Raw genomic sequence first — 14709 nt, forward strand, 5'->3', positions numbered from 1 at the left:
AGAGCCGGAAAGTTTCATACGAATATTTTGAATACCCTTAAAATATAAATGACAAGAATAGTTTTCTGATAAATGTTTCGATCGAACAAAAAACTTTAACGCGAGTTACTTTCGATAAGAACAATATAGCTTAACAATTTATAGTACTTATAAACAGATAGTTTCCTTACATACATCTTAAAGTAACAGCGCATTTCTGGGTGGGCACACCCAGCTGAAGCTTTCTTAATTGCTAATAAATGCAAGAGGTTCGCTAGAGACTACAATAAATAATGAAAGTATTCATCACAGAACTCATGGATGGAGGCAGCATATTCTTCGTCACCGCTGTCAGGTCGTCTCAACGCTATTTTATGGGCATTCGCATATAGATCCTCATCGATGTTGACATCATCGCTGTCTGTAAAATACAAATATATATAACAATATGAAATATGTTTAATTAACTGTCAATTGTCTAGGGCGACGAGAACGGCAAACAAGGTTGTCGCGAGATCTTGCTGCGATTTCATTTGTCAGTGGTGCGAAAGCTCTGGAACTTTGTAAATTGAATAACAATTCCAAGCGATTAAACGATTATCTAGCAATTGATTTTCAATTTATTTTTAGCAAAAGAGCAAAGGTGTTACTAAAATACATAAGTACTCTGCGTTTATCTTAGGCCTTTATTTAACAGGATAGCTGATGATAAGATAGTGTAACTAAATCGTTTATTTGCTGCTCAAATATTGGATGTAATATAATTCAGAGATATTCATCTAATCTCTGAAAGATATTGTAGTGGACTGCTCTTTAATCGAGTGCGAAAAAAGTAAAGTACAAAAAATTCAATGAATTCCTTAAGTTATTGCTGAATTTCTTAACGGATTCTATACGGTTTACATTTGTTTTTATTTTTTATTTGTATTATTAATATTTGTGCTTGACTTTATTGAGTAAAACTAACGCAAATTAAAATGTTTATTATTACTTAAGTTGTACTTAATAGAACCGCTAAAAAGTTCATGTAACTATAGAGGTTACATTTATTTTTAGATTTTATTCATATTAACGTCATTTCATGGTTTGTTCTTATGCGCAACAAAAAAAAAAAAAGAAAATGCATTAATTTTATTAAATTCATTGACAAAGGGAATTGCAGTTACAACAAGCTTCATGTGGGCGCACTTCTCATCAGTTTATTTATGGCACAGGAAATACTTTGTTCAGAAATCGTGTATAGCCTTCCCATGAACTCACCTCTGTACTTTTGTTTTCTGTTTAAGCGTAATTTTGAACTTGACAAGACCGCCTCATCGCCCAAGTCCAGTTCTTGATCTCTCGAACACCTGGAATATCGGACTGGAGGCGCCAGAAACCAATACGACTGCATGATGCTCTTTAAGCCCGGCATGCAGCGAAGTTCTTCGAGTTTCTCGGGTTGCTTGACTAGCGCTTGAAATGCTCTCAACTGCAACGTGACCGACTGCGATGTGGAGTTGATCAAGCGTATCACGGACTTGGCAGCTGTGGAACAGACCATCGGATATATCTTGACATGCGGATCGGTGGGTATATTCGTGTAGGCTACGCCCAGCGAGCGACGATTTAAATAGAACTCGAGATGACCACGTGTACGATCCAAATAAATGCCCACCAGGCAGCCCTGTGAGAATTTTTGGCCATAGGGCAACTGATCGCCACAGTGTTGGATCTTCCCATTATAAGAATAGCCCCAGGATTGGGCATTTGTTCCCAGCGCCGAAACAAAGTGGAATTTAAATTGCTCTAGATTGACGCTGTCAGTGCCGATGCCAAACATCTGGAAAAAAACAGATTATTGTAAATACGTTTACATTGACTTTGTAAATGAATGGATTTAGATGACAGAGCGCGCTTATCAGTTACACTCAGTCGTAAAGTTCGTGCTGCGATTTCCTCATCTCAACTGCCAGACTGATAGTCAGCCCTATTTGCTGTACCCGGCAATCTTAAAGTAGGCAGATATTACGTGTCAAAAGGAATTATTTGAAAAGCAATTTAATAGGCTTAGTAACACATATTCTTGATCAATAAATATGCTCGCAATCAGAATTACTCATAATATTTTTTTGCATTAATTCGAAGTCGAAGGTCATATTAACATAATAAACAACCTGAAGATATAATCTACTCATTGCAGTTTGGAAAATTGAAAATTCGTTGTAATATTATTAACTGTAAAATGAACAAATAAGCATATGTAACTGATTAACTAAGACAATGTAGTCACTTCTTAGGGAATATAAAATAAGTGTCAAATTATTGAACACATTATTGTATCTTAGCGATGATCTCATAGTCGAGCACACTCGACTTTTGTCTTAGCACCAGTCTTATCTATTCTATTAGCTGTCTTATCTTCCGACTATTTTAATACCCTTCTGAAGCAGCAGATGCACTTACCACATCGGTGCCCGCCAGAGCTGTAATTACACGCATTTCCCAAAAATGCACTTTGTCGTGCTGCAACGGTTGTTCGCCGCGTGCAATCGCCGTGCCCTGACTGTAGGTTGGATGGAAGATGATGTCTCTGCCAACAACATGGGCATCGGAGTCATCTTCTTTGTGCCACTGCCACTGCAAACCGTTGCCCGTCTCCTCGCCGCAAGTACAGGTGACAAGGTCGGGTATGTTACCTTTGTGATTAGCCACATCGATGGAGCTTGGGAAGCGGCAATCACAGAAACCGGGGCATCGCAGATCCTGATTTGTACTTGACAGTGGCAGCATTTTGATATGTGTGTCGTTTTGGCTTGGCCTGATTTTGTTTTACACGCTCTTGAGGTCGCAGAGCTACTGATTCACTTATTGATTTGCTGCTCAATTTATTACAAAAATTACACGAGAGAGCAAGAGCACCGTTTATTTTGTTTTGTTTACTTTTGGCTATACAATGAGCAACAGCAGATGTGGCCGCAGACTGTTTACCAAAGTATACCAAATAAATATACTACAACAAAATACACGCACTACATACGATATCGATATATCTATCGACAGCATCTGTTGTTGTCCGCGCCCTGTAGAGTGTGACCATTTTAATATTTCTTGCAATGCACTTAGTATATTTTCAACTTGTGGTCACGCTGCACAAAACAGCGGCGGTGCAAAATATTTACGCGATAAAAACATAAATAATAAGTGAATTGTGCAGTAAAAACACTAGGAAAACATTTATTCAACATGGCTGATGCCGCAGCACGTCAATTGCAGTACGAGTACAAAGCGGTAAGTGCCGGAAAAGTGTGCGCAAAAAAAGGAAAAAAATGCCGCCACATGCGTTGCAAACGTTTGCCGAAAAAACTTTTCACTTATGTTTTTTTTCGATCATTTTCGTAGAACTCGAATCTTGTGCTGCAAGCTGATGTACGTCTAATTGAAAGACCACGTCGCGATGAAGCCACCGGAGAAGTATGCTCGCTAGTGGGCAAACTGGATGGCACCCGTATGGGCGATCGGTACCAACGCACAAAGCCGGAGAAAACGGAGGAGCGCAAGGTGAAGCGTCAGAAACGTGATGAAGCACAGTACGATTTTGAGCGCATGAAGGGTGCAACTCTGCTCTCGGAAGGCATAGACGAAATGGTGGGTATCGTGTATCGGCCCAAGACGCAGGAGACACGACAGACCTACGAAGTACTCTTAAGTTTCATCCAAGAGGCGCTCGGCGATCAGCCGCGTGATATTCTTTGTGGTGCCGCCGATGAAATATTGGCTGTGTTGAAGAACGAGCGGCTTAAGGATCGTGAGCGTAAACGGGATGTGGACAGTTTACTGGGCGAAGTGACGGATGAACGCTTTGCACTGCTTGTCAATCTGGGCAAGAAGATTACAGACTTTGGCAGCGATGCGGTAAATGCGCTTACAGCGGCCACCAACAATGAGGAGCAAATTGACGAAACCTACGGCATCAATGTGCAGTTCGAGGAGTCCGAAGAGGAGAGTGACAACGATATGTATGGCGAGATTCGCGACGACGATGCACAGGATGAGGGCGAAGAAGCACGCATAGATCACACGTTGCATGCTGAGAATGTGAGTTAGCAATTTGTCTCTTTATCTGACTTTGAAATACAAAACTATTAGCCTGTATTTGTTGCAGTGCTTAGTGGAGACTCGAGCCAATTATAGCTATAAAGGCATGTGATCAAGACACTTATTTAAATTACTTTCTTATTTCCAGCTTGCCAGCGAAGAGGCCGCCAGCAATGTGAAAAAGGATCGCTCACTGCACCCATTGGACATTGATGCCTACTGGCTGCAGCGTTGTCTCAGCAAGTACTACAAAGATGCCATGGTTTCGCAGAGCAAGGCAGCCGATGTGCTCAAAATTTTGAAGGATGCTGCCGATGAGCGCGATTGCGAGAATCAATTGGTGCTGCTGCTTGGCTATGACTGCTTCGATTTCATCAAACAACTAAAGCTCAACCGTCAGATGATTCTCTACTGTACCATGCTAGCCTCTGCACAAACAGACAGCGAGCGACAGCGCATCAGGGAAAAGATGCGTGGAAACACAGCGTTGGCCAAGATCTTGCGACAACTGGATACGGGCAAAGCCGATGAGCAAGAAGAGGCAGATGCACGCGCAAATAAGCGTGGCAAAGGCGACGCAGACGATGGCGGCGCTGCTGCTGCAGGGCAGGTGGCCGGAGTGCGTCAATTGCTCGAGCTGGATGAGTTGGCATTCACGCAAGGCTCGCATTTTATGGCCAACAAGCGTTGTCAGCTGCCCGATGGCAGTTATCGCAAGCAGCGCAAAGGCTACGAGGAGGTACATGTGCCTGCGCTGAAGCAGGTGCCATTCGATGCCGACGAAGAGCTCCAGCCCATTGACAAGCTCCCCAAGTATGTGCAGCCAGTGTTCGAGGGTTTTAAGACGCTGAATCGCATACAGAGTCGACTCTACAAAGCGGCCTTGGACAGCGATGAGAACATGCTGTTGTGTGCGCCAACGGGAGCGGGTAAAACCAATGTGGCCTTGCTCACCATGATGCGTGAGATTGGCAAGCACATCAACGAGGATGGTACCATTAATGCGCAGGACTTTAAGATCATTTACGTCGCCCCCATGAAATCGCTGGTACAGGAAATGGTTGGCAACTTTGGCCGACGCTTGGCCTGCTACAATCTGACTGTGTCTGAGTTGACGGGAGATCATCAGTTGACGCGCGAACAAATCGCAGCCACTCAAGTGATTGTCTGCACTCCAGAGAAGTGGGATATCATCACGCGCAAGGGCGGTGAACGCACATTTGTGAGTCTGGTACGTTTGGTCATCATTGATGAGATCCATTTGCTTCACGACGAGCGTGGTCCAGTGCTGGAAGCACTCGTCGCACGTACCATTCGCAACATTGAGACCACACAGGAGGATGTGCGTTTGGTTGGCTTGTCAGCCACACTGCCGAACTACCAAGATGTGGCCACGTTTTTGCGTGTTAAGCCGGATAAGGGACTCTTCTACTTTGACAACAGTTATCGTCCCGTTGCGCTAGAACAGCAATATATTGGTGTGACCGAGAAAAAGGCGCTGAAGCGATTCCAGGTCATGAATGAAATTGTGTACGAGAAAACCATGGAGCATGCTGGACGCAATCAAGTGCTTGTTTTTGTGCACTCGCGTAAGGAGACGGGCAAAACCGCAAGAGCTGTGCGTGACATGTGCCTGGAACAGGATACGTTGGGCAGCTTTTTACGCGAAGGTTCAGCGAGCATGGAAGTGTTGCGCACGGAAGCAGAGCAAGTGAAAAATACGGAGTTAAAGGAATTGTTGCCCTATGGTTTTGCTATACATCATGCTGGCATGACGCGTGTGGATCGTACACTCGTCGAGGATCTGTTTGCGGATCGTCACATCCAAGTATTGGTGTCGACGGCCACCTTGGCCTGGGGTGTCAATCTGCCCGCGCATACGGTCATCATCAAGGGCACACAAGTGTACAATCCGGAAAAGGGTCGCTGGGTGGAGTTGAGTGCGCTCGATGTGCTCCAGATGTTGGGTCGCGCTGGTCGTCCCCAATACGACACCAAGGGCGAGGGCATCTTGATCACGAATCACAGCGAACTACAGTTTTACTTATCGCTATTAAATCAACAGCTGCCCATTGAATCGCAGTTCATCTCTAAACTGCCGGACATGTTGAATGCAGAGATTGTGCTGGGCACTGTGCAGCATCTACAGGATGCTGTCAACTGGCTGGGTTACACCTATCTGTACATACGCATGTTGCGCAATCCTACGTTGTATGGCGTCTCTCACGATGCCATCAAAGCAGATCCAATGCTGGAGCAGCATCGCGCGGATTTATTGCATACGGCAGCCTGTTGCTTGGAGCGCAGTGGATTAGTGAAATACGAGCGCAAGACGGGTCACTTCCAGGTGACGGATTTGGGACGCATTGCTTCGCATTATTATCTCACGCACGAAACCATGTTGACTTATAATCAGCTGTTGAAGCAAACTCTCAGCGAGATTGAACTTTTCCGCGTGTTCTCGCTGTCTTCGGAATTCCGTCACATTTCGGTGCGTGAGGAGGAAAAACTGGAGCTGCAGAAGCTGATGGAACGCGTACCCATACCCATTAAGGAGTCCATCGAGGAGCACAGCGCCAAGGTGAATGTGCTGCTGCAGGCCTACATCTCGCAACTAAAGCTGGAGGGCTTTGCACTGATGTCCGACATGGTATTTATCACACAATCCGCAGCGCGTCTGATGCGTGCCATCTTTGAGATTGTGCTGACCCGCGGCTGGGCGCAATTGGCAGATAAAACGCTAACGCTCTGCAAGATGATTGATCGACGCATGTGGCAATCGATGACGCCGTTGCGTCAGTTCAAAAAGATGCCCGACGAAATTGCCAAGAAGCTGGAGAAAAAGCACTTCCCATGGGCACGTCTCTATGATCTGGAACCTCACGAGTTGGGCGAATTGATACGCGTGCCCAAGCTGGGCAAGACCATACACAAGTATGTGCACCAGTTCCCTAAGCTGGAGCTGTCCACGCACATTCAACCGATTACAAGAGCCACGCTGCGTGTAGAGTTGACAATTACACCGGATTTCCAGTGGGATGAGAAAGTGCACGGCCAGTCGGAGGGCTTCTGGGTGCTTATCGAGGATGTGGACTCGGAACTTATACTGCATCATGAGTTCTTCTTGCTCAAACAGAAGTACGCACAGGACGAGCATCAGCTGAAGTTCTTTGTGCCCGTTTTTGAACCGTTGCCACCGCAATATTTTCTGCGCATTGTCTCCGATCGCTGGATTGGCGCCGAGACTCAGTTGCCCGTTTCTTTCCGGCATCTAATACTACCCGAGAAGAACATGCCGCCCACCGAGCTGTTGGATCTGCAACCGCTGCCCATAAGCGCTTTGCGTCAACCCAAATTTGAAGCTTTCTACAATCAACGCTTTCCGCAATTCAATCCCATTCAGACGCAAGTCTTTAATGCCGTCTATAACAGCGATGACAATGTGTTTGTGGGCGCGCCAACGGGCTCCGGCAAAATGACAATTGCCGAGTTTGCCATCATGCGTCTGTTCAGTCAAAGCACCGACGGACGTTGCGTTTATTTGGTCTCCCAGGAAGCACTCGCCGATTTGGTGTTTGCCGATTGGCATGCCAAGTTTGGTGCACTGGACATCAAGGTAGTCAAGTTGACGGGCGAAACTGGAACCGATTTAAAGCTTATTGCCAAGGGACAACTGGTCATTACCACAGCGGACAAGTGGGATGTGTTATCGCGTCGCTGGAAGCAGCGCAAGAATGTGCAACAAGTGCAGCTGTTTATTGTGGACGAACTGCAGCTGGTCGGCGGCGAGGAGGGACCCGTCATGGAGATCGTCTGCTCTCGCATGCGTTACATTAGCTCGCAGATTGAGAAACAAATTCGCATTGTGGCATTGTCCGCTTCTCTTACTGATGCTCGCGATGTGGCTCAATGGCTGGGATGCAATCCAAATTGCACGTTTAATTTCCATCCGAGTGTGCGTCCCATTCCGCTGGAGCTGCACATCCAAGGATTCAATGTCACCCATAATGCCACACGCATTGCCACGATGTCGAAGCCCGTGTACAATGCCATTCTCAAGTACAGCGCTCACAAGCCTGTCATAGTGTTTGTCTCGTCGCGCAAACAAGCCAGGCTAACAGCCATCGATATACTAACGTATGCCGCGTCGGATCTGCAGCCGAATCGCTTCTTCCACGCTGAGGAGGAAGACATACAACCCTTCCTTGAACGCATGTCGGACAAGACGCTCAAGGAGACGTTGGCTCAGGGTGTGGCTTATCTGCATGAAGGCTTGTCTGCCTCGGATCATCGTCTGGTGGAACAACTCTTTGATTCGGGCGCTGTGCAGCTGGCTGTTGTGTCGCGTGATTTGTGCTGGGGCATGAGCATCTCGGCACATTTGACTATCGTGATGGACACACAGTTCTACAATGGCAAGAATCATTCGTATGAGGATTATCCCATTACGGATGTGCTACAGATGATCGGACGCGCCAATCGACCCAACGAGGATGCGGATGCCAAGTGTGTGCTCATGTGCCAGAGTTCCAAGAAGGATTTCTTCAAGAAGTTTATTAACGAACCTTTGCCCATCGAAAGCCATTTGGATCATCGTATGCACGATCATTTCAATGCCGAGGTGGTCACCAAAACCATTGAGAACAAACAGGATGCTGTGGATTACCTGACCTGGACGTTCCTTTATCGACGCTTGACACAGAATCCCAACTATTATAATCTGCAGGGCGTTACGCATCGTCATCTGTCTGATCATTTGTCAGAATTGGTGGAGAATACGCTTAGCGATTTGGAGCAGTCGAAATGTATTAGTGTGGAGGACGACATGGACACATTGCCGCTCAATCTGGGCATGATTGCCGCCTACTACTACATCAACTACACAACGATTGGTATGTTGTATATGGTTGTTATTAAATTCAGTACATAAACGTTTTCATTTCTCTTTAGAGCTCTTCAGTTTGTCGCTGAATAGCAAGACCAAGGTGCGTGGTCTGCTGGAGATTATTTCGTCAGCTGCCGAGTACGAGGATGTGGTGGTCAGGCATCATGAGGAGCAGGTGCTGCGCACGCTGTCCCAACGTTTGCCGAACAAACTCACGGGACCCAATGAAACTGCACCCAAGTATATATAATTTAATAGTGTTTTCTTTGCAAATTCCTAACTATTTCGTATGTAAATCCCTCGATAGATTCAATGATCCTCACATCAAGACCAACCTGTTGCTCCAAGCACATCTGTCCAGGTTGCAACTGGGTCCAGAGCTGCAAGGCGACACCGAACAAATCCTCAGCAAGGCCATACGCCTCATCCAGGCTTGTGTGGATGTGCTCAGCTCGAATGGTTGGCTATCACCTGCTGTGGCTGCCATGGAACTGGCTCAGATGGTCACGCAGGCCATGTGGAGCAAGGACTCGTATCTGCGGCAGCTGCCTCACTTTAGTGCGGAGATCACTAAACGCTGCACTGATAAGGTAAACATCTTAAAATACATTCTCTGATTGAATTCGAATTAATCGTTAAACATTTGCAGAAAATCGAAACCGTTTTCGATATTATGGAGCTAGAGGATGAAGATCGCACGCGTCTGCTGCAGCTGTCCGATGCCCAAATGGCTGACGTGGCACGTTTCTGCAACCGTTATCCCAACATTGAACTCAACTACGAGGTAGTCGATAAGGATCGCATCAATTCCGGCTCAACAGTCAATGTGGTCGTACAACTGGAGCGTGAGGATGAGGTTACTGGTCCCCGTGATTGCGCCCTTCTTCCCGCAGAAACGTGAAGAGGGCTGGTGGGTGGTCATCGGGGATCCGAAGACTAATTCCCTGCTTTCCATTAAACGGTTGACTCTGCAGCAAAAGGCCAAGGTTAAGTTGGACTTTGTAGCTCCCAGTCCGGGGTAAACATGATTATACATTGTACTACATGAGCGATTCATATTTGGGTTGCGATCAGGAGTACAAGTTCTCCATTGAGGTGGGAGATTTCCAGTCGGAGAGTGAAAGCGAGTCCGAATAAGTTCTCTAGCGATAACTCTTTACCACAAAACAATAAACCAAAACCATAATTTTTATAAAAAAAAAGAGAACAAACTGAGTTTATTAATTATTAACTGGATTTTTACAGAAAAAAGGCGAAGAATTATTAAAGTCGGGCACAATTTAAATTTTTTTTAGGGCTTTCATAGACAGCCAGCATTAAATCGTTAATTGAAGACCGAGGCGATTACGATTAAGCGCGAAATCGATGACTTTAGAAAACCAATGAAATCAAAACGAATTTAAGATAGTTATCGATATATTTGAAGAGTACAAAATGGCGATTAGCGACAAGTTTAAATTTTTGATAACGATTTCTAGTGCTTTCATAAATATTTGCAGTTAAATAGAGTAAAGCGCATTTTAATTGTTGACTTTTTGAATATGATTACAAGATTAAACTCTTTAACCGCTCACAGACACAGATGAACCGTGGCTGCCGGCATTATTAAGTCCATTGTTGGCAAAATTGTTACTGGAGGCAAAATTGATGGTCTGGCCATTGGGCAGATGGTAGACTTGACTTAGACCGGCGCTAGCAGCGTTGTTGTTACCAAATTGCGATTGCGTCGATGTGCTTGCGGACTGGGCACCAAAAGTGTTACCCCCACCTTGGGAGAGGAAACCTTGAGCCTGTCCAATGGCCGCTGAGGAGCCTTGACCGAACCCATTGTTAAATTGACCGCTGGCCGCACCATTTGAGGCAGTCTGCTCCTGATTGTAACCATTCGGGCCCGGCTGATTAAAGGGATTCAGCTGGACATTGGCATTGGCATTACCGCCATTAGGACCGACCCCCACATCAACGCCCGAGTTGGCGCCACCAGCACCGGCATTTGTACCTGCATTTATGCCACCATTAAACCCAAAGGGTTGGTTTCCGAAAAATTGACGTTTCACACGCTTGTGAGTGGCATAAATGCCATTGAGAGATTCTTCCAGCGCGGAACGCACGCGTCTCACATTCAGATTGGTTTTGGGCTTGATGTGGAGATTAGACTCGAGAATAACCTCTTCGATGGTGACACCCTCGGAAGCTGTGTGTAGATTAATTGAGTGATCGATAGGAATCGCTAAATATTAATATACAATATTTGATGGCACTTACGCAATTGAACCTGAACCTGCTTCTCATTGCGCTGCGACAGCTGCTGTGGCGCTGCTAACGTCAACGTCGCCGATAGGCAAACGGTGGCCAAGATTAGCATACAAATTGAGAAATTCATTTCGTTATTGATTGTTTTTCGATCGTTCGATCGTTAATCGAAGACACGAGCACAAACACGTCCGTCAGCTAGGCAGCGCCAGTAACGACTGTTGGAAGCTGTGCGGGCTGCTTGCGGTTTATTCCAAAGCACACACACACTCACACAAAATCTAAACTCTCACTTTTCAAACGCCAGGGGGCGACCCCTTTTGCTGATGGCTTTACTAGCTGCGGCTGCTAAGCTGCTAATTGAGCTTATAAATATTTAAATTTTCGGATTTGGCTGTATGATAATAAATTTTTTGGCATATGTAACAAAACAAGCAGAGAAACAAAATCAAATTTTAAACAATTTTTTTGTTTTCTTTTGTTATTTGTTTTGTATAATTATCGCGGAAAAAAACAAGTCCACAAAATGTTTGTAACCGGTTTCTTGTCGTTTTCTCACAAAGCTCATGCAGGAACTAGTTTCATTTCGTTGTTGTTGAATTTCCTTTTCGGGAACAGATGATGCCCAGAACTCTTGGCTTTGGGCGTGCATTTGTGCATGGGCATGGGTGTGTGTGTGTGATGTGTTTGCCTGACAGTGTTTGTTCTGTCTTCAGGTGTGTGTGTGTGTTTGGTGGTGGGGGCGATGAGGAGATTAGGCACAACCCAGTGAACTTTTTAAAGCGATTGCGCAGCTGTTGCTGAGAAATGCTCGCTGACAATTGTTTAGTAAAATACTCTGCAGCTAACGACGATCAACTTTTTTAATGATATTACTTAATTACAAATGTTGAACAAGAAAAAATATAATTAGCGGTCTCTTAAATTTTCATAATATTTTTTTACTCATTTTTTAGCTGAATAACTTCCGCATGAGTAATGTAAATAAAAGTATGTTAAGGCTCTATATGTGAAATAATTTATTTAATATAACAAATGAATTTAGATCGTCCTTCCCTTTAGAAGTGAATAAAAATGCTCCTCATTTATACTCTCTTAAAAATCATTTAGTTTAATCCATAATTAAGTAAATGTTGTAAATTTCTTAAATAAAAAGACACAAATAATTAATTAATTAATAGACACACAAAGTTCTATGTATCGCCAAAGAATTCAAAGTGAACATTAACAAAATTTGTTTGTTATTCTGTTTGTTGAGATCTCTTAATTAAAAAAATATGTTTTGCTATCTTTATGTGTAATGTATAAATGGAATATGAATGCATTATTGTATATATACGAAACAATATATAATTTAATTTAGATAATGAGTTTGCTACAACTTGATAGTTGTTATGAGGCGCTTGAATGGTTTGTTTTTCCCCTGGAGATTTCGAGATGTTCTTTTTCGAGTTTTGTCTTAATGCTAACGATGATGCTGATGCAAATATGACAATTGTGGTTAAGACTTATGCATTAGGTCAAAAGGAAACAACAAAAACTGAGCACTGTTTTTGATATAGTACAATCTATATAGTTATTTAATTGCTAATTATGTAGTTGAATTGTAGCTGCTGTTCTTGGTTATTCCATACACAGAATAGCTATTCGATGCCATGCGCAAAGATCATAACCAGTCCCGGCTCGACCATAACATCCTCAGTCATGTGGACGTTGTCGCAGCTGAGCACTAGCACCGCCTGTTTGCCTACAACGACAAAGCCTTTGATTGGTCAAACACCAAGTGTTTGGGGTTTTCATATTGATCACTCACCTGGTATGCGCCGGCAAATATAATTGTCATAGATGCGTCGGTTATTCTGTCGCGTTTCCAGCGAACTCAAGCCACGGGGCCAGCGTCGTTCGTGGCAGTTCTCCATAAGGCTATCTAGTATGTGGGGAGGGCAACCGGATTCCGACAGCGCTCGCTTTATCATTAGCTAAGGGAAATGGTACGAAGTTGTAGGATCTTAAGGGTTTGCAGGTCTTAAAAGCAACTCACCTGTAGTGCATCGTCGGGAGTCGAGATCATACCGCCCCAGCGTGTAACACGCGCTCTGGCCAGGGCGCTACTCCAGCGTATCACCTCGTCCCGTTCCATTTGATCAGCAATGGCACGCATGGCCGGATTAGAGACGCGCATTGCTCGCATAAAATCCTTAAAGAGCTGCAGTTCGCGCTTCAATTCATTTATGGTTAATTGTTGATCCGTTAGCTCCGTTTTCAGCTGACCCATTTGCTCCGTTTGCTTCACAATCAATGTGCGCAGCTCGCGCACACAATTGTGATCTTTGAGCTCGTCCTTCGGTATATCGAAGCCACAGCCTTTTTTCACAGGGAAACGGACGCTTCGGATTGTGCACACATTCTTCCAAATGTGAGTTGTAGGCATCCAGTTTGAGCACCGCAGTGCAGCCATATGGCGCATTGTCGCAGGTAATTGACAACCTGCATTAAAGTATATTTTATTATTATATGCGATAACCGTTGCGAAAAAAGGTCATTCCAACTAAACGAAATCGGATTTGCATTAAGAATAATTTTATGTTTGTTTTATAATATAACAATGAACCATTTCTCCCTCGAAAACAAATAAATAGAACAATAAATTCGACGCAAATTCGATTGCTGCGAATTGGTGAAACATAAACATATTCGTTTGCCTGTTGTAACTGTCCATCGTAGTAAACACAAAAATCTCATAAACTTGATTGAGCTACTAAAACTTGGAAAACTACTTTTTAGTCTTACAAGCAATTTATGTTTGTTCTTGAAATTAAAAATGTCACATTTCTAACCGAAGTAAATCGAATAGCAAGCGTAATTGGAATGCTATGGATACGAATTTTGGGAAACCTAATATCACATAAACAAATTTCAAGATCTGTCTAGTGTAGTTGCACTAGTTATTGCTCTTCTATACTATATATTCCACTAATTTAGTTAGCAGATATCTCAGTAATATAAACAATGACTACTTGCACTTGCCGTGTGGGCGATGGTGACTTACCTGGACAACAAGTTGCGCAATATGCGCGGCACTGCTCTCAAATTGGATGTGGTCAATGCATTGCGATCCACTGGACAGGTGGGCTGACGTGATAGCCACTCATTGATGCAGCCACGACAGAAGGCATGCTCACACATGACCGCCTAGAGGAGAGTATTGGAAGATGTTGTAATTGGAAGCAAACGACAATGTTTGTTGTTCTTGGAGTTGTTGTGCAAACCTGAAGCGGGTCTTCCAGCACTCCTGAACATATGGGACATGTGAGCTCCTCGTCCACTTCGCCCTGAAAGCGATTCACATCGTAGCCCATTTGCAAGCGCTATTTCACTGCGTGCTCGATGTGCTACATCAACATTTATTGAGTTTTTCGAAAAAAAATTGCAAAACCTTTACTATTTTTTTTTTGCTGCTGCTGCTGCGCTTGTGAAGTTTTGTGTTAGTGCTCAACAATTACACTAAACATACG

General features: G+C 44.3%; 4 protein-coding genes across 4 annotated transcripts; 1 reads left to right on the plus strand and 3 right to left on the minus strand.

Annotated features, from left to right (window-relative positions):
- Positions 1-24: 24 nt before the first annotated feature.
- Positions 25-2896, minus strand: LOC132792613 (SPRY domain-containing SOCS box protein 3). The gene is made up of 3 exons (XM_060802045.1): positions 2425-2896; positions 1240-1801; positions 25-400 (listed from the first exon to the last, which is right to left on the minus strand). The coding sequence occupies exons 1-3, from the start codon at positions 2749-2751 to the stop codon at positions 261-263; spliced, it is 1029 nt and encodes a 342-aa protein (XP_060658028.1). The 5' UTR covers positions 2752-2896; the 3' UTR covers positions 25-260.
- A 184-nt stretch (positions 2897-3080) lies between these two features.
- On the plus strand, positions 3081-10145 carry LOC132792604 (U5 small nuclear ribonucleoprotein 200 kDa helicase). Its single transcript, XM_060802033.1, is given in 8 exon segments — positions 3081-3249; positions 3361-4056; positions 4205-8948; positions 9007-9181; positions 9249-9531; positions 9591-9806; positions 9808-9957; positions 9959-10145. Coding segments are annotated over 8 exon segments (6429 nt in total). The 5' UTR covers positions 3081-3204; the 3' UTR covers positions 10079-10145.
- Positions 10146-10339: 194 nt separating this feature from the next.
- On the minus strand, positions 10340-11607 carry LOC132792621 (circumsporozoite protein). Its single transcript, XM_060802053.1, has 2 exons — positions 11207-11607; positions 10340-11135 (listed from the first exon to the last, which is right to left on the minus strand). Exons 1-2 carry the CDS (start codon positions 11322-11324, stop codon positions 10504-10506), a joined length of 750 nt encoding a protein of 249 aa, XP_060658036.1. The 5' UTR covers positions 11325-11607; the 3' UTR covers positions 10340-10503.
- A 684-nt stretch (positions 11608-12291) lies between these two features.
- On the minus strand, positions 12292-14696 carry LOC132792614 (E3 ubiquitin-protein ligase NRDP1). Its single transcript, XM_060802046.1, is given in 6 exon segments — positions 12292-12941; positions 13008-13173; positions 13236-13562; positions 13564-13681; positions 14244-14386; positions 14464-14696. Coding segments are annotated over 6 exon segments (948 nt in total). The 5' UTR covers positions 14554-14696; the 3' UTR covers positions 12292-12837.
- Between the last annotated feature and the right edge of the window lie 13 nt (positions 14697-14709).

Source organism: Drosophila nasuta, chromosome 3 (assembly GCF_023558535.2).
Source record: "Drosophila nasuta strain 15112-1781.00 chromosome 3, ASM2355853v1, whole genome shotgun sequence".
Taxonomy (NCBI): Eukaryota; Metazoa; Arthropoda; class Insecta; order Diptera; family Drosophilidae; genus Drosophila; species Drosophila nasuta.